The 18,594-nt window shown below is 47.7% G+C and overlaps 1 protein-coding gene across 4 annotated transcripts in view; it reads right to left on the bottom strand.

Moving 5' to 3' along the window:
- Positions 1-46: 46 nt before the first annotated feature.
- Positions 47-18,594, bottom strand: part of SHISA6 (shisa family member 6) — a 258,687-nt gene continuing 240,139 nt past the window's right edge. For 2 of the 4 annotated variants that reach the window (XM_070479108.1, XM_070479109.1), the window contains 3 exons: positions 12,361-12,417; positions 7,929-8,081; positions 47-6,102 (listed from right to left, as the gene is read on the bottom strand). In XM_070479108.1, the coding sequence (XP_070335209.1) occupies positions 5,552-6,102; positions 7,929-8,081; positions 12,361-12,417 (761 nt within the window). In that variant the 3' untranslated portion in view covers positions 47-5,551. The remainder of the gene's footprint in view (positions 6,103-7,928; positions 8,082-12,360; positions 12,418-18,594) is intronic. The other 2 variants (XM_020915205.2, XM_070479110.1) reach the window with 1 other exon arrangement.

The raw sequence follows: 18,594 nt of genomic DNA, 5'->3' as shown, positions 1-18,594 counted from the left end.
CTGTGTTTGAAGAAGCAAATTATTTTGCTATTTTAAGAGACATAGATTATGTTGAAACAGCTTTATTATTTTTTTAATCCATAAATATCTGTTACTGACAAAAGTGGAAAAATCCTTAAGACTAAATCTTACTAAAGTGATACCTGTTTACAGTACATATAGAATGTGCTTTGACGGGTAAGTAGAACGATGAGATTTGTACAGAAGCGGCAGTTACAGGAGCACTGCTCATCATGAAGCTTACTTATGAGGATGAAGAAACGGGCAAAGGTACAGATAGAAAGTTACTTTTCATCAGTACTACCATATGTAATAAACATGGAATCCATAAATTGGGCTAATGCATAAAAATGTTCATTAATCCCCCCTTAGGAAATTGTGTCCCCAAACTAAAAATATTACAGTAAGAATTGCTTTTTTTTTTTAATTAGAGAATTTTAAGAATTCTTTACTACAAAATGTCTAGTTGAGTTATAGAACTAGAGGAATATTTGCCACTACGAAGCAAATGACTGAGTCCTCCCAGGGAGTGGCATTCAAAGGTCAGGGCAGGAGTGGGCAGCAGAGTGGAGCAGGGGTCTTCCTCTCCCCCAGGAGGGAGGGTGTTAAGGAAACGCAGGATGTCCTTTCTCTGACTGATGGATGGTGGATGTGTTCACCGATTTACAAGATGGGTTCGGTGGTACTGACTTGTACTCTCAATTCTCACTTCTTCTCAAGCTTTCACCGGGAGGATGGTAGTGTCACAAGAGGAGGGGCCAGAGAGGTACTAGGATGGGGTGGGTGCCCACCTCTTAGCAGCCCAGGGGTGTGCCTCCCCTCCTCCAGGTGGTGCGGAGCCCCGTGTCCGGACTCGGCCTTCAGGACACAGGGTTCTGGCGGGAGACGTGACGCCCATCGCTGCAGAGTCGCCGCGGTGCATTCTGTCTCCCCCGTGGCTTGGAATGCATCACCGAGCTGATATCAGATACAGACTTCGTATCATCGTGGGCCAGTCTCTGGACTGCTCTCCTCTAGCCCATGCCATCTCGGAAGTCAGAACCACCTCCCTCCAGCTCTAAGGACCACATCAGGATGAGCACTTGAGAATTCCCCAGTGACTCAGATACCTGGGGTGATACAGGTGTGTCTATATGGGGTGGGAGTGGATTCCGGGACACACGGTTGGTAGCCCACTGAACGGGCGGGCCCTTCCACCTTCAGATGGGAGAGCGTCCCGGGGTAGCCGTGCCCACGGGGCCCACCCTGGGCTCTGGGAAGGAGTGTGGAGACTGCCCAGGGCACCTGACCATGTCGCCATGTGGCATGTGGAATGGGATGTGTGCGGCCCAGCTGGGAGGGGAGGGATGCTGAGAGGAGGGGGTACTAATGGGGAACGGGAGCCCTACATGTACGAGTGGGATAGAACTTCAGAACTCATCTGGTCAAAGCCCCTGACTTTATACATGGGAAAAAGAGGTGCTGAGGAAGAACGCAGCTGGTCCTCAGTCACATGGCAAGACGGGGACAAAGCCAACACGGAAGCCAAATCTCCAAGAGCCTCAGCCCCGTGGTTTTTCCTCCTGTAGTATGCTGCCTTCAGAAATCAAATACAGAGCCCAGGAAGACGCAGCTCTCATATCAAATCTGTCACTAAAATGCTGCATTATATATATATAAAAAAAAATACATAGGAACCCTGAAAAATACATCATTGAAGCACAACGAGCTTCCTAGAAAATACTCCAGAGCCAAGTTTCCCAGGTTTGGGGAGGAGGGTGGAGGAAAGTGTGCGGGGAATAAAACAGGTACTTCCTAGGATCTCGATCACCAGCAGGCCCTGAAGGTCAGGTTCACAGTTGCCTCTGACTGGGATCTGAGGCCAGAAGGCTGGGGCAGACAGTGTATCTCTGAAGAAAGTGGACTGTTTGGTGGTAGGGTTACTGGGCTTACTGGAATGGATATTTCTCCAAGCTCAGTCAGTCATGAGGCTCTCTCATCTTTTGGAGACAAAGGGAGGTCTATGATACACACAAGCAGGACAGGCATAACTGAGATGGAACAGTGGCTGAGAGCCCTCAAGGATATGAATCTTTGGCCGGAGCAGGAGCCTCTGGGCTAGCGGCAAGCTGGGGAAGGGGCTTCAGGGACATGCCAGCTACAGGAACCAAAGCCAGTCTTTGCCCATGATGCCTCTGACAGAGTAGCTTCCACCATTATCTCATGGGGGCAGGAGGTGAAGGATAAACCAATGAGGCCAACAGGGACCTGAAGAATGTCTCACTCTGGGACTGTCTTCATTGAGACCTCCACATTTTAGAACCGGGGGGTAGTGCAGCAGGACCAGGGGAAAGAGATTGGGATGGAGAGAGGTGAATGGAAGACCAGGGCCAGGGAGATGAGAGGAGGAAGCGCTGAATGGGCATGGAAGAGTGGGGTCAGTTTCAGGCCGGGAATGGAAAGAGGGGAGGAGACATCTGAACGAAGAGAAGGGTGGGAGCTTTTTAGAAAGCAAGCCCATCACCCAAGACACTGGGGAGCCCTGTGGGTAAAAGTCCATTTAGGGGATTAAAGGAGTTCTTGGGAAAGCATTTGTGACTTATGAGCTCCCAGAGCCAGGAGTTCACTGGAGGAAACGAGGCAGGAAAGGTGGAAGGGCATGACGGACAGTGAGAGCTCAGCCACCATCAAAGGCCAAGCTGACCAGCACAAACCTTCAGGGCAGGAGAGAACCCATGCAGACCCCAGTGTTTCCCCAGCAGAGCAATGGAGAGTCAGAGAGCCAGACAAGCAGAGGGAAACATCGGGCTTGGGGCTACCCTTAGTGGGAGAGCAGGGCTTCCACTGTGGGGGAAGGGCCAGCCCTTCCATGTGGGGTAGTGGCCACCAGCCTGGTTGTGCTGAAGTCTGGGCACCCGGGTTCCAGCTCCAGAACCCTCTCCTCTCTGCTAAAAGAACTTGTCCAGTAACGCAGCTTTGCTCATCCTACAAATATGGATGGCACGACTGATACACACGATATTGCTGTGTCCCAGTTGAGACATCATTGTATGGATCCTGAAATGAGGGACTGAATTGGAGCTCGTCTGTAGACTTCTTTCTCTTATTTTCTTCCTTCATTCCCTCCCTCCTTCCAGACTCAAGGGTGAAGCAGAAGAATCATTTCAAAGAAGTAAAGGGTCAGATAGAAATTTTTTGATCCAACCAACAACCAGAGGTTTTAAACTGGGCAGCAGGAATGCTGGGATGAGAAATGGTTCAGAATCAAACTACCAAACAGACCCCAGACAGACACACAGGGCTGGGGAGAAGCATCATCGCCCCGAGGGCTGGAGAACTTGGTGCAGAGAGGATGCTGCAGATATGAATGAGAACCGGTTTCTGGTTCAGGTCTATGTTTGTATAGATTCACATCCACCCACATCCTTTCCCCTGCTCTGCACCAGCCTTCAAGGGGAGTGGCCAAGGACTGGATTAGAGGGCAGTGGGCAGATGCGGATGGCTGTGACAGACACATGTTCCTTTCCAGGAGTAGCTGATTCCTTCCAGCCCAGTCCTCTTAGCTTCATCTTCTGAAGTAAACTCTCATAAACCCTTAGGGACCAGCCCTTGAGACAGTTTATGTGTTTGTCAAGAAGGGAAGCCGAGAGTTATCCCTGACCTCACAGCCTCACAGCCCCAGTGACACCACCCCCTTGGGGACCTTGGTGCTGTGTCCATCACCCCCAGCCTCAGTCCCCCTCGTGATTCTTGTGATGGTGAGCACTGTGGTAGGGAGGGGAGGACAAGAGCTTTGGAATTCTTGAAAAAGTAGGAGGAATCAGTCAATTGATTTCTCTGTGGATTAGATTAAAAATTCCCAGGGCTGACCCTGAGGCTTTCTCCCTGCCCCACCCCTGCTTTTTAAAGGGTCATACATGTTGTATGCGGAACTGGGGAATCTAAAAGCCAGTTTAAAGTCATTGCTTTTGGAGTCTGACTGTGGCGGCTGTCACATTTGTAGTATCATACTTTTGCCGGATAGTCTGAAGCCAGTTCCCCCAGCTCCGGCCCAGGGAGGTATCCTGGCCTAGAGAATGGATCCTTCTCTCCCCCACTCCGCCCCCCACCCCCACCAATAGAGCCGAGGGCCTGGATCTGCCGGAGGCCCGATGCCCCCGGCAGGGGAGCACTGTGGAGGTACCCAGTTAGCCCCCAGACCAATAGCCCGGAGTACCATTATTTGCATCTGCTAATTGGTCTCTGTGCGGTAGATCCAAAGGAGACACAGGAGAAAGAAGCGGCAGCCAGGAGAGTCCTGAAGCTGCAGGAAGGTGGGAGGTGTGGGGCGAGGGGGACAGGGTGGCGCAGGAGGGGAAACTGGCAGAGAGCAGGCTCTAAACAGAGACGGGGCGAGCACAGGGGTCGGGGGGTGGGGCGTCAGTGATGCAGGGAGTGGAGAGGTCGAGGTGTAGAACAGCCGCCTGGGGTCCTCCTTTGCGTGGGGCTGGGCCTTCCACCCAGCAGCCAGCGCCTCTGTCCCGCCTGGTGCGTGTGGCGGGAGCCCTCGGCAGGAGGAATGGCCAGCCTTCGAGGCCCAAGGTGTCACAGTGGCCTCCCCACAGCTGCTCTCTGGCCAGGGGGCAGAGCCTCTTGGGAGAAGAGCCTGGGAGGGGAAGGCAGGCCAGAGTGGCAGGTCACGGTTCAGACAGACCCGGAGGCCTGGAGGAAGTGTGGAGATCATCGGGTTGCTGGGGAGGGCCACCCCAAAAGCCCCTGCACCCCATCCCTACTCTGTTCTAGAATGACCAGAGGGAAGCCCCAGGGAACCCAGGGATGGAATCTAGGGCTGGGGGCGGGGCGGGCCTCGGGGGCGGGGCGGGGTCTTGTGGGCGGGGCAGCCAGCCGGAAAGGGGCGGGGCTCCCAACCTTGGGGCGGCCGCTGAAGGAAGGGAACCCCCTCCAGGTCCTGGGGCTTGGGGGAGGGGCAGAGGGCCAGGGCGGGGCCCCGGGGAGTCAGCGGAGAGAAGGGCCGCCCTTTGGGGACCAGAGAGTTCCAGCGGGCAGAAGAGAATCATTATTGTGCTTATGGACACAGCAGCTCCCTGGCTCTGAGAGAGCGAGCAGGCAGTTTTTAGGCACTAAGAAGATTTCTGTGATGCGGTTTTAGGTGAATGAAAGAGACCGTGGAGCCTATTCCGTCAGCCCATCGGCCAAGTCAAATCCGGGCGGGCAGCTTCCGGCCAGGGTCAGGCCAGGGTCTCTCGGCGGACGGACCTGCAGCTGAGCCCCCGCAGGAGGGGAAGGGGGGCATGGGACTGAAAGGGACGTGGTGACAGTGGGGGAGGGGAGGGAGACCGGGGCCTCGCCCCTTTCCTCCCTCCTCTCCGATTCTTCTGGAACAGTGGGGGTGACCGCTCTGGATCCCAGGTCTGCGCGCGCGCTGTGCCCGGCCACCGGCCGAGTCCCAGGAGTATGGCTTTCTGGGAGAGGCGGCCCACCCCCGGCCCCAGCAAGAGAGGACGAGGGGAGGGGCCCCGTCCAGGCCCGGAAGCGGCTGCCCAGGCCCCGGCCGACTCCGGGCCGCCGCCGCTCACACGGTCACTTCTGTCTTGCTGGCGGTGTAGCAGGTGTGGTGGCCCGGGATATAGTGCAGCTGCTCCACGGTGTTGTGTCTGCGCGAGGCGAAGGCCTGGCGCTTGGCCGCCGTGCGGCTCTGGCCCAGGGTGGCGTACGAGTTATCCGAGGCACTGGGATGCGAGTGCATCTTGGTCATGCGGTAGCGGTCCAGCACGGGCGTGGACACGAAGACATCCGTGTGCGAGATGGCCCGCGCCAGGGACTGCTCGGGGAAGGCCGTCCGCTCCGGGGACAGCAGCGGGTCCTGGGAGTGCAGGCGCTCGGTGGAGAGCAGCTGCTCGTCCGAGAGGAGGCGGTCGTAGGGCAGGCCGAAGTCGTCCGGCAGGCCTCGCTCCAGGGAAAGGACCCGGTCCTGCGACATGGCCCGGAGGGGCCGGCGGGGTCGCTCGCGAGGCAGCGGCTTCTGTTGGGACATCTGGATGACGTTGAGGGGGAGGGTGCCGCGGGCGGCCAGGTCAGGCAGGTGCCGCCGCCTCATGTAGTACTCGTCAGCCTCCTTGTCGGCTGCAGGGGAGAGACAGGGTGAGAGCAAGAGGGAGAGGAGTGAGCCGCGGGGGTGGGGACACCGCAATGCTGCAGCCAGGACCGCAATGGACTGATGCAGCCCGGAGGGGTCGATGCTGCGCTGTTCCACTGCGCCTGCAAGTCAGTCCTCGGGCTGGCTTGGTTGAGTCGCTCAGTGTCCAGCTCTTTGCAGTCCTATGAACTGTAGCCCACCAGGCCCCTCTGTTCATGGGATTCCCCAGGCAAGAATACTGGAGTGGGTTGCCATCTCCTTCTCCAGGAGATCTTCCCGACCCAAGGATTGAGCCAGGTCTCCTGCATTGCAGGCAGATTCTTTACTGATGGAGCCACCAGGGAAACCCTCCGGGGTCTTGTTAAACGCAGAGTCTGATTCAGACCTGGCTCTGAAGTCAGCCTACTTCTCCAACAAGCTCCCAGGCGATGCTGATGCCCCTAGTTCTTGGACCCACTCTGGGGTTAAGAGACTCCCTCAAGGTCCCCGTGGAGTTCAGGGCCAACTCCATGGCAAGCCCATAACCCTGAACTCCTGCTCCAGGACTGCTTCTGCCCCACCATGGTCCCGAAACAGAATAGCTCCCTGGATCTTGCTGAAATTCCCAGGTATCAGCTGGCCATCTTTCTGATGAGGTTCAGAACCTCTGTCCAAGGAAACAGGGCTGAAAACCAGCCTCCTGCTAGAATGCTTCCAGGATGCTCCATCCAGGAGGCACTTGTGAAAATGCTTCTTGGTTACTTAGGAACATACTAACACCTTCTCTGGAGTAACAGCCTATGCCTAGGAAGCCAACACATGGCATAGGATCAAGTCTACACACGCTTCGCCTGTGCCCGCAGCACAAGCAGGCCAGGGCAACCGCATATGTGTACCTCATTCAGATGCTCTGCCTTTCCCTCCATCCCATGCTGACCCATGAACTCACCCAGGACAAACCTGCTTTACCCCACAGTTGAGGAATGAGGCTTCCTACAGACAGCCTTCCATGTCTCTGCAGAATGTGGGATTCCCCACATTTAACCATAGAAACTCACTGTGCCACTTTGGAGGTGGCCAGTGTTGTCTCCTGAGCTGAACTGCTATCATAGTAGGTCACTCTGTAACTTCAAGTGTATGCTCAGCCCTGTAGCTGGGTGGTCATCAAAACAGACTCATTGGACAGTGGAGGCAAAAGGTCCATGGGTTGGAAAGCTAGAAGAGAAGACTCCTACCATATACCTTCTTGATATTGTAACGTCTGAAACATGTCAGTCTCAAGAACCTCCCCAGACTCAAATGGCAGAGCTGGGATCATGGGATGACCTGGACTCAACTCATGAAATGGGATGTGTGCACGGAGTGAGGGGTCTCAGGTTCCCAAGACATCGCTGATGGAGTTAGGGAGAGAGCTGGTTTATAGGCCCTTCCATAAGCCCAGATCTCTGGGAAGAGCCTCAAAGAAAGCTCTGGCATTGATCACTTTTATTCCAAGACAGAGAGCAAGGGAGGCCCAGGGTTTGAAGAAGGTAGGTGTGGGGCGAGGCTGGGGGAAGGCTTTCTCTTGCAGTTAATGTGGTGCATAAGTTGAACCACTGCCTCCCATGGGAATGTGGGTCTGAGGATCCCTTGGCCTCCACTCTACCGAGGGAGAAGATGGACTCATGCTCTAAAGAACAAAAATGAGGGGCTTGTCTCTTCTCTTCTTCCACATTCTCTTTGTTCTTGAGACCCCACCCCATGCCCTCAGGTGTGGGGCAAGAGAGTGAGACACCAGAAGATGTCATGGAAGCCTTGGAAGCAGCCCCCAGCCCTGGGAAAATATCCCACTTACTTAGCCTCTTCAGGGATGAGTACTTGCTGGGGTGGGTCTTCACTGCAGACTCGTAGGATGGGGGCAGGTGGGCCAGGTTCTGGAAGGAGCGTGAGAAGGAGAGGTCATAGGGCTCGGTGGCCGATGTCAGGATGTTGTTCATCCGAGGCTTCTCTGCAAAAGAAGGGAGGGGTCGTGGTGTTAGTGGGGAAAAAGTTTTGCAGGGGCAGGCAGGAGGAATGTGTCCAGGTTCCAACTCTTGACCCCATCCTTCTTTCCAGGGACCCCGTGCTAGGACACAGGTGATGCTGGTGACTTGATTTCCCTCTGCTCAGCTCCAGTTGCCAGCAAGCCAGTGGGGGCAGGAGCTTTTGGCTGCACTGGCATAATGACAGGTTACCCTTCCTTAAATGGCAGACTCTTTCTCCCAGTACATCACGGGGCTGTCAGATGAAAATGGAAGCCCAGTGGAGCTGAGGAGGTGGGTCATAAAATCATTCATTTTGGTGTGAATAGTATTAGGCAAACTAGTTCTCAGGCTCAGAAAAATCTAAGTTTGAAGGAGAAGGAGGTAGAGTGACTGATCTCATCTGCGTCCTGGACCCTAGGACTGGGTCCAGGACCTAACTCCACTGAGACTCCAACCCACGCTGTCCATGGGTCATTTCACCTCTCACACTGCCCCTTCCACCTTTGGCTCCTCCAAGCCCTGCTCCTGACAAGGCACTGTGAGCTGCAAAGCTATTTCCTATTATTCCAGTTCCTTCCTCTGAATCCCCCTTAGCCATCTCTCAACTGCTGGAGGAAAGAATGTAGGCAAAATGTCTAGCACATCATTCTGTTTTTCTCCCTCCATCCTTTGAGACAGAACCTTGAGATTCCAAAGTCTAAGAGAGAGAAGGGAGATTGTTCAGTGCCAGACCTGGAGAAAAAGAAGGAGGGGAAGACATGGGAAAAAAGACCAAAGAGAAGTGAAATGAATGACTAATGAGGTGAATGAGTTGGTCTGGGTTCTGGGGGCCAGATTAGGAATAATATAGGAGTCAGAAGAGGGGGGAGGAGATGCAGGTATAGGTGATGAGTGGCCATGAAGATGGGGGACAAAAAGGAATGGAGATCCCGGGCAGGAAGACAAGCATGCCTTGGTGCTTGGATGACTTGATGGACAGCAAGAAGTCAACAGGGATTGCTGGAGAAACCATTCCCAGAAATGAGGCAGCTGGGTGGCTCTCGAATTATCCCTCCTGGTTTGGGACTCCCAAGTAGGGGCAGGTTCTAACTTTGGACAAGTGTATCCGTGTACTGTGGTTCCCCATCCCCAGCAAAGGGGATGCTATGAACCTTGAGACGAAGAGAAACTCTTCTAGGCTTTGTTCAAGGACAATCTCAATACAGGGAACTCTTGGCTTCTCTGTCCTTTCCTGCCCTCATGGTACCCTTAACTCTGGGGATGGAGCCAGGGAAGCCCAGCCAATGATTAGGTATTCACGCCAGCTCGGTACATATGTGAGGGGGTGGGGGGATGCTCTACATCCCTGGGTGATCAGAACATGCTGTACAGAAAGAGCCTCCCTAGCATGGATGGGGCTGGTGCCAGGGAGTGGAGTGGGTAGGGAGCCAGGAGTGCTGCTGGGCAGGAGCTACCAGCCCCGTAGCTCTTGTGTCTTCACTTGGGGCCATGCTCGAAAAGAATGAATTTCCTCTGCTGTGGGCATCTTTCTTCTACCAAGGACATCACGCAGCTCACCCCCTTCCAAATGCAACGTTTCTGGATACTCTTACCCCTCACTGTTCTCCAAACCTGCCACGGAGCCAAGGCCAACCCTTCCTTGCTTTCTGCCTCCACCATGACTGATTGCCTCTGCCCCTCGCTCATGCTGTCTCTCCTCTCGCAGTCATTTCCTTACTCTCCCTCTGTCCAAATTCCCCCCTCCCTTAAGACTCTTTGCTGTGACAATATGACATCTTTTCAGCCCAGAGTAGTATCTGGTCTTCAAGCCCCTGTTGCTCTTCTGGTCAGTACCACCCAGTTTAGTGTCTATGTGATCTCTCATCATCTGACTCTAGTTGGTCTTGTTTATCTCCAAAGATTGCCATCTCCTTGACAGCAGAAGTCTTGCTTTCCAGTTTTTCTGATGCCTTCACAGCACTTGGCCCAAAATAAGAATTCAGTTAATGCCCGTTGGCTAATCAAGTAGACACAGGCCGCCTCCTCTCTTGAGAGTCACTCTGCCAGCTCCTGGGAAAAGTGAAACATCCAAGGAAGGAATGAAGAGAAAACCCTGCTTCCACTGAGCTGTGAGCTGTTTAAGTGCAGGAACTTACTGGGTCTCTTCTATCCTCAATCTTCTCGCATCAGGTGGCAAAAGAAGGCAGGAAGAGGAAGAGGAAAGAAAGTTTCCTCCTTAAGTCCATTCTCTACATCTGCATCTCCATTCCTTCCCTGAAAATAGGTTCATCAATACTGTTTTTCTATATTCCATATAGATGTGTTAGTATCAAGAGGGAGATATATATAATTAAGGCATAAATATATGTATATATATAAAACTATGTCTGATTCTCATTGTTGTATGGCAGAAGCCAACACAACACTATATAGATTATCCTCCAGTTAAAAAGCAATAAATAAATAAATACATAAGATTTCACATGGATCACAGCTTTGAGTAACGCAATAAAACCATGAGCCCTGCCATGCAGGGCCACTCAGGACGGATGGGTTATGGTGGAGAGTTCTGACTGACAAACTGTGGTTCACTGGAGAAGGGAATGGCAAACCACTTCAGCAGTCACTCTGTCCTTCAGAACCCCATGAACAGTATGAAAAGGCAAAAGTAAATTAAATAAAGGCAAAAAAAAAAAAAAAAAGAAAGAGTGGTTCCTCCATTTGCATTCAGGAGGCTGTGCTTGTGTCGGCTTCTTCTGGGGAATAGCAACTCGGAGTTAGTCTTTCAGAATGACACTGAGCAAGCAGACATCCTCGCTTGCCTTTTCTGGATCCTCTTCCTGCTGCTGCTTCATCACCACGGGCGTCCCCCAGGCTTTCTGCTCCTGCCTTCTGCTTTTCTCTTTCAGCCTTCTTGCACAGATTGCCCCTACTCCCAAGACTTCTGTTGCTGCTTCCAAAGCACAACTTACATCTTCGGCTGTTATCTCCCTCCAGACATCATGTCTATATTTCTAACTGCCTTACTGAATGATTTTCCTTGCAGATCCTGTAGTCATATCCAGCTCTCGATGTCCAGATCCAGACTCACCAACAGCAGCTCCATCCCAGCAGCAACACTGGCTGCTGTCCTGATTTCTTCGATTGCTTTCATGAGACTTTCATTCTTCTAACTGATCATGACTCTCCATTTCACTCATAATTGACTCTTTTCAGTCATATTCAGTTAGTAACTGAGACTTCCCAATTCTTTCTCCCAAATATTTCCTATCTGAACCCTTCTCCGTATTCCTACTGTCAACATCACTGGTGGTACCAGCTTCTTTTAGCTGATCAGTCTGATTTCCCCCAGTTCTACTTTTTCCTAGACCCTGCAACTTGAAACACCTTATTAAACTGTTGCTTTCACCCCATATTTTCGTTAGGAGCCTAGCACTGGAGGGGCACCTCGATATAGTTCACTTTTTTCCTCCGAATTCTAGTGCAGAAACAGCATAGTCTGACACGAGAGGTGTAGATCTCTCTGCCAGGTGAGCTGCAGAATTTATCTTTGTTTTGAGTTTCTCTCTCGCTACAATTTAATGATGTTTTCATTATTTAACACCAAAGACAGGAGAATGACTGATAACTCATGATTTACATGGCTGTCTTATGTTCTATCAAGTTTTGAGCATGTCCCAAAAATAGTTTTTCACTGCAGTTCCAAATGATAAGTTGTGATGTGATGGAAGGGTGTTAACACGTAAGAGGGAAACATGGTTTTGTAACTCTTTGGCACTTTACTGACACACTCATGCTCTGCAGCTTTCAGGTTCTTCCTCTGTTGAGAGCTAAAGCTCAAGTCATCCAGTTTGGTTTTGAGTTTTATCCAATCTTAATTAGTTTGGGGGAGGATCGGTAGAGTTTTCCACATCTCATGTCATTCCTAATATGGCACAGGTAGCCCTGGGCAAACAAGAGTGATCACTCCTTGCTGTGGACACATGGAATTTATGGCTGCAAGAAGTGATCAAGATTGTAAGTGAAATGGGTTAAGAAAGGGGCTCTGTCTTCCCCTTTCATGGCAGAAGATCACTTTGATATCAGAGACAGACACTGGGGGGCAATGATCTAAAAGTGAGAGTGAGTCGTCGTGGCCCTAGGGGAGGGCAGGTACAGGCTCCTTACGCCGCCTTAGCTTCAGGGAGCCAGTGACCATGCTTGATGCCATAGTCGGCATCAGTAGCTAGGATGGAAACACTTGGGATGAGGATGGAATGCAGAACACTCTCAGTCATCTCTCACCATGTGTAGGGGTCTGGGTAGCGCTGCTTAAAATCGGATGGTTATACTGATGATCACCTGAAAATCACAGAAAAAAATTTTTTTTAAAGAAGATTTCAGGAATTCCGTAGTCTCTTCAACACAGCAGCACCTCTGTTGACCTCTGCTGTGCTTCTCTGAGTCAAAGGAAGCACTTCCAAGAAGCCCAGGCCTTTGCATACCCTAGAAACAAGGCAGGGCCCTTCCTCTGATGCTTCTGTTTCTCTTTTTCTGCATTAGGGCTTCCTCTGTCACCATGGCGACCCACCTACACCTGTGGATCTGGCTGACCAACATCAGAAGCTTTGTTGGGGTGGAGGAGGAGAAGAATGGAGACTAGGGGACATCTGGCAAATATACATACATGAGATAGAGAACTGAGCAGAGGAAGATCTTTTGAGGGGGAGGAGGGTGTTCAGGCATGGTTAGCCAGGAAAGGGATGCCCTAATGTAAGGTGCTTGCATCTTATAGAGCTTTGATTTGTCCTGGGTCTTTATACACAAGTATCTGGGTGTGTCCTGAGAGGTAGTAAGCTGACATGAACCACCTACTGCCTGGGAGTTCTGGATCCAGAGTTCTGGATCCTGGTCTCTGTCCTGCCTATAAGTGACACAGCCCGCTGTTTCAAAAGCATTGGTTTTAATTAATGCAAAAGTTCACATTGATTGAACAAGCCACACAATGAATAGAGTCATAGTTGCTAAAGTCAGGAGTTCAAGGCTTCTAAAATGGAATGAAGATTTGGCTTACCACCAAAGCACAGTTCAATATTGTATTATTGCTCCAGTTCAACATTGTATGTTTGCTTTTTGTTGGTATGTGCATCTTATTTCAACCAAAGCAAAGGAAGGAGGAGGCGTGAGGTCTTAGCTTTAGTTTATCCAAACCATGGGTCACAGCCCTGCCTTCCTCTTAGGTCTAGATTTGCTTCCATTTCCTGGATGAAATCATCTTTCCTATCTTTGGCATTATACCCTCTTGCTACTCATCCTTAAGCTCTTTCACTGGATCCCCTTTTCTCTTTAATTCTCTAAATGCTAGTATGTCATGAGGCTCGGGTGTCTTCACGAAGACTTGGGGTCTATCTTCTTACCCAAATTGAGAGGTTTCAAGTCTACACCTCTGACCTGAGATCTCTCTGGTCTGTGGGGTTAGATTTTAAGCTGCTTATGTCTGTCACCATGAAATTCCTGCCCTTAACCCAAACCATTGCGTCCTAAAGTGAGCTCATCATTTTATTCTCTGATGCTCAAGCCCTGTCCATGGTACTAATGTTCCATGGGCTTGGAAAGCAAAACTTGAGTTTTCATTCACAATTTCCCTCCCTTCATCTTCCATATCCATCCAGTGAATGCCCAAATTCTCCTTATATGGCAACCTCCTAAATCCAGGCCCACAGTATAGCTTTTTTCCAGATTTCTCTTAGTTCTAGTCTCTAGCTATTTCCAAGAAATATTCCTATGTACTACCACCAGACAAAATTTCCCATACCAATGGGATTATTTATATCATTCCTTTGGTTCAGAGCAAAGTCTTTAAGGACTCTATCCAGTGGAGTATAGTTTTGGGCAGGAAGCCACCATTTTTCACATGAAGATCCTATACCTTCTCAAAGCAGAATATTAAGTTATTTCCAAGGAAAAAGTATTTAACAGACACTGAACCAATCCTACCCTGGATCTGGATTTTAAGCAAGAAGAGAGAATCCAGGAAGAGAGATAAAGGGTAGTTTGTTCTCCTTGTCCTCTGGAGGCAAGGAGAAAACCAGCTTCACTGTTTTTTGTTATTGTCATTTATGTCTTTGTTTTTAAACAATATGGCAGCATCAAATAAAGCAGTTGCAAGTAATGAGAGAACTCAGATTAAATGGTGGAGAGTGGCAGAGAGAAATACTTCTTTTTTTCTTACTTAAAAAAAAAAGTTTTGGCCTTACTGAACAGCATGTGGGATCTTAGTTCCCTGACTGGGGATTGAACCTGCGCCCCTGCATTGGAAGCATGGCGTCCTAACCTCTGAATCACCAGGGAAGTCCCAGAGAAAAGCACTTCTAATCTTCTATTTCAGAATCTAGGTGTTTCTAGGAAAGGGAGATGATTCAGGTTCATTTAATAATTCCTGGTACCCAGTTATGCCCCAGGCTCTGTGCTAAACACTTTCACATACCTTTAAAAGCTAATCTTTGCAATGGTTTTCATTGCAATAGATCAATATTGATATATTATTGACTTGCTGATTTCCAGACACTGTAAAAAAACCCTAAACATCTTATTTGAAGTAGTTATCTTTTTTTTTTTACACATGAGTTTATAAACAGGATAAATGTCTTGAGTTTAGATAGTTTGTTTACAAGTGCAGGGCTTTTCCTTTTGTTTGAATCTCACTTCAGATACTTTGCTAACACTTGATTTTTTTCACCTACTGAAATTAAGCAAAAACATTTATAGAGGTAGAAAATTAAACCATCGTAAAATACCCATTATGATATTTTGTTATCTTTTCTTTTGTTTCCCTCCCCTGATAAATTGCTATGTGTATGTTTACATACACACATATATGCACGCAAACTTAAATTGCAATGAATAGCAATTTGCATTTTTCATTTGCACAAGTGAGAATCAGATTATGGTGCTTAAAATAGAGAAAAATATGGTGATTTGATCATTACAGTTTTATTAGATAACAAATGCATAAGATTATTATTCCCTGTAGCATTTTTACAGCAACAAAAGAAACAACATAAATGTTCATGCATACATGTATATGTACATATATATATACACAAAGTTAAATATGTGTAGTTTCTACATATGTAAGTAAGCATTTTCTATTTTTAATCAGTTTCTTTTATACTTAATGGACAACATATTTTGAATGTATTTTCATGTTTTCAAATAGTCTTTGAAATATTTTATATGGTTTCACAATAGCCTTTTCTATAGAATAACCTATAGTATATTTCTACATATGACTTAAACATAATGTTTATATACATATATATATATAAACATTCCCCTATTAATGTGTATTTAGGTTATTTAAAGTTCAATAAATTTACACCAAACAATCTTGAACACAACTCTTTGTCCATGACTTACTTCTTTAGGCAAATAATTAAAAACAGCATTTCTTGGTCAACACACTGCCAATTGCCTTATGATGTGGGTTAATAGATTGCTTCTTATTGAACTATTCGTCTATTCCTAGGAAATACATTATGTCATTTTTGTGTCTCATTCTTTCATTATGACATTGGATCCCATTTATATATATCTTATTTAATTCCTATGTATTCATAAAGAAAATCTGCACTTTTGTGCGAACATGGCAGGGCTTTTTGTATCAAGATAATGATTCTGTAAAATCAAGTGCACTTGTTCATCTTTCTGTATGCCTTGGAACTATTAATAGAGCATATGAAAGATGTGTTCTTTGAAAGTTTGAAAGAGTGCAATAAGAAAAATGCCTGCTATCTTTTGGGGAGTCTGATTTGCACAGTGGTAGGGAATTGGCTTGTTATTTTACTGACTGCACAACAACAACTTTGAGAGATAGATGTTGTTATCATCATCGATTTAGTGTTAAGGAAACTGAGGTTTGGAGAGGTTGAATAACTTGCCCAACAGGTGAAGCTGGGATTCAAGTCCAGGCAGGCTGGCACTAGAGCCCACGTCCTTATGTATTCTGCCTCTCAGACTTGGCAACATTTTCCTTACATATTGATTCATTCACATTTTCTAATTCTAATTTCAGTTTGTACTTTCCATTTTTTATAAATCCATCGAACATTCGAAACTTTATTAGCTTAAAAGTGTAACTTACCCTAAAAAGACCTCTATATAGGAAACTATATTTCTCTTCTCAGCCTTAACATCCTGTCTTAATATTTTTCGGATCATCAATTTATTCCCATCATTCTTTTTTTTCAAATAACTACCTCTGTATCAGAGCTTTTTATCCCTTCATATCCTTATTTTATGCTTTTGGATCTGTTCATTCCTGCCTCCTAATTTTCTTTGCTTTGGTTTGTTATTCTTTTCTAATTTTGGAGCTTGAATCTTTCGTCTGTTTATTTTTACTCTTTTCTATCAACAATATCAGGTCTCCAGCTCTGAATTTGTCTCTGGCACAATCCCATGCGTGCTGATATGCAATGTTCTTATTGCTGTTAAGCCCTAAATGATCTGTAATTATAGCTTTGATTTTTCTCTCTGACCCAAGATTTCTGTAGCAGAGTTGTTAAATTTCAAAGTGTTTGGGTTTGTCAGTTTGAACTTTTGCCATTAATTTTCTGTTTTATTTTATTGCGGTCAGAGAACAGAGCCTGTACAATTTTTGCCTTGGAGACTTGACTTAGGTTTCCTTTCTGGGCCAATATTTGATCAATTTTTGTGAATGTTTCATGAACTCTTTAAGAAAAGGTATTATTTTCTTCTCACAGAGTATAAAATTGACACATATCTATTAAATCAGACACATGAAATATATTATTCAGCTTCTCTCTACCCTAACTCATTCTTTGCCTACTTAATCTGTCAAAGACTGAGGGTGGTATCTCCACTCTCCCACTATTGTTGAAAGTGAAAGTGAAAGTTGCTCAGTCGTGTCCGACTCTTTGTGACCCCTTGGACTATACAGTCCATGAAATTCTCCAGGCCAGAATACTGAGGTCGGCAGCCTTTCCCTTCTCCAGGGGATCTTCCCAACCCAGAGATCAAACCCAGGTCTTCTGCATTGCAGGATGATTCTTTACCAGCTGAGCCACAAGGGAAGCCCAAGAATACTGGAGTGGGTAGCCTATCCCTTCTCCAGTGGGTCTTCCCAACCCAGAAATTGAACAGGGGTCTCCTGCATTGCAGGCAGATTCTATACCAACTGAGTTACCAGGGAAGCTCCCACTGTTGTTGAGGTCCTGTCATTTTCTGTCTGTATCTGTTATAGTCCTGGTTTTACATATTTCACAGTTATCTTGTTCAGCACAAAAAACATCATGGTGCTTATGTCTTCTTTGTGGCTTGTACCATTTATCAACATTAAAGAACCCTTTCTGTCCTATTTAATGCCTTTTTAAGTTTTTTTGCCTGTAAGTCCGCTTGATCTGATATTTATATTGCCAACCCAGCTTTCTCTTTGTTTGCACTTGCCTGATAAACTTTGCCTATCCTTTTGTATCTAACCTTTCTGTGTCATGTTATTTTATCCTTGTCTCTTGACAAGAGCATAATTTTAAGAAAATTTACCTAAGTGCTTTGGTGTGTTCTGGGTTGCCTTGATGGTTAAACGTGAGTCCTCCTGGCTCGGAAAAGTTGTCCTTTCTACTGTCATATCCTCATCTCCCTATTATACGTGCATGTGTATGATGACTGCCCTCCACACGGCTCAAACTCTAGGTCATGGTTCATTTGGCTAAGTATGAATACTTGACTCACTTGGGCCCACTGGAGCTCCTTCTCCAGAAATTAGGAACCATTAAAAGAGAGAGATTTGGTCTCTCTGCATGGCTGGAAATATGACTTGTGAGCTAGGTAGCTCTGGCCAGTCTTGTCGATTTGGAAGAGAGAAGGTCAGTCTTTAGAGATGGTGCCACATCATATTTTATAAAAAAATAATGGTGACATTATATTTCTAGTCCCACATGCTCTCCTGAAACCTTCCCATTCCCCCACTGGATAGAATATATTCTCTTTTTCTTGAAACTGGAGGGTGCTCCTGACTTCCTCAATGAGCACGGTGTATCCAAAATAACACTGCATGCCTCCCACAGCTAGGCTGCAAAAGATGATAAGGTTTTCACCTGGCTAACTCTTTCAACACTCACACATCAATCCCAGCCACTGTATTGTAAGGAAGTCCAGACCATGCGCAACGTCTGACTTCAGGGGCTGGCCTAAGTTTTCCATCAATAACCAGCATCAACTTCCAGACGTGTGAGTAAGGAAAACTTCAGATGATTCTAGCCCCCAGCCTTGTAGGTGTCCAGGTTAACACAAGTGGCTTAGAGCCAAGCTATACCCACTGAGCCCTGCCCAAATCGGAGATTTATAAGCAAAATAAATGTTGCCTTTACTGTATTGTTTTCTAAAATTAAAATTTAAGGGACATCCCTGGTGGCCTAGTGGCTAAGACTCCAAGCTCCCAGTGTGGGGGGTCTGGGTTTGATCCCTGGTCAGGGAACTAGATCCCACATGCCACAACTAAGAGTTCACATGCCATGAACT

This window comes from Odocoileus virginianus, chromosome 17 (genome assembly GCF_023699985.2).
Source record: "Odocoileus virginianus isolate 20LAN1187 ecotype Illinois chromosome 17, Ovbor_1.2, whole genome shotgun sequence".
NCBI lineage: Eukaryota > Metazoa > Chordata > Mammalia > Artiodactyla > Cervidae > Odocoileus > Odocoileus virginianus.
Note: the sequence above shows the minus strand (reverse complement) of the source record. Positions and strands in the feature narration are given on the sequence as shown.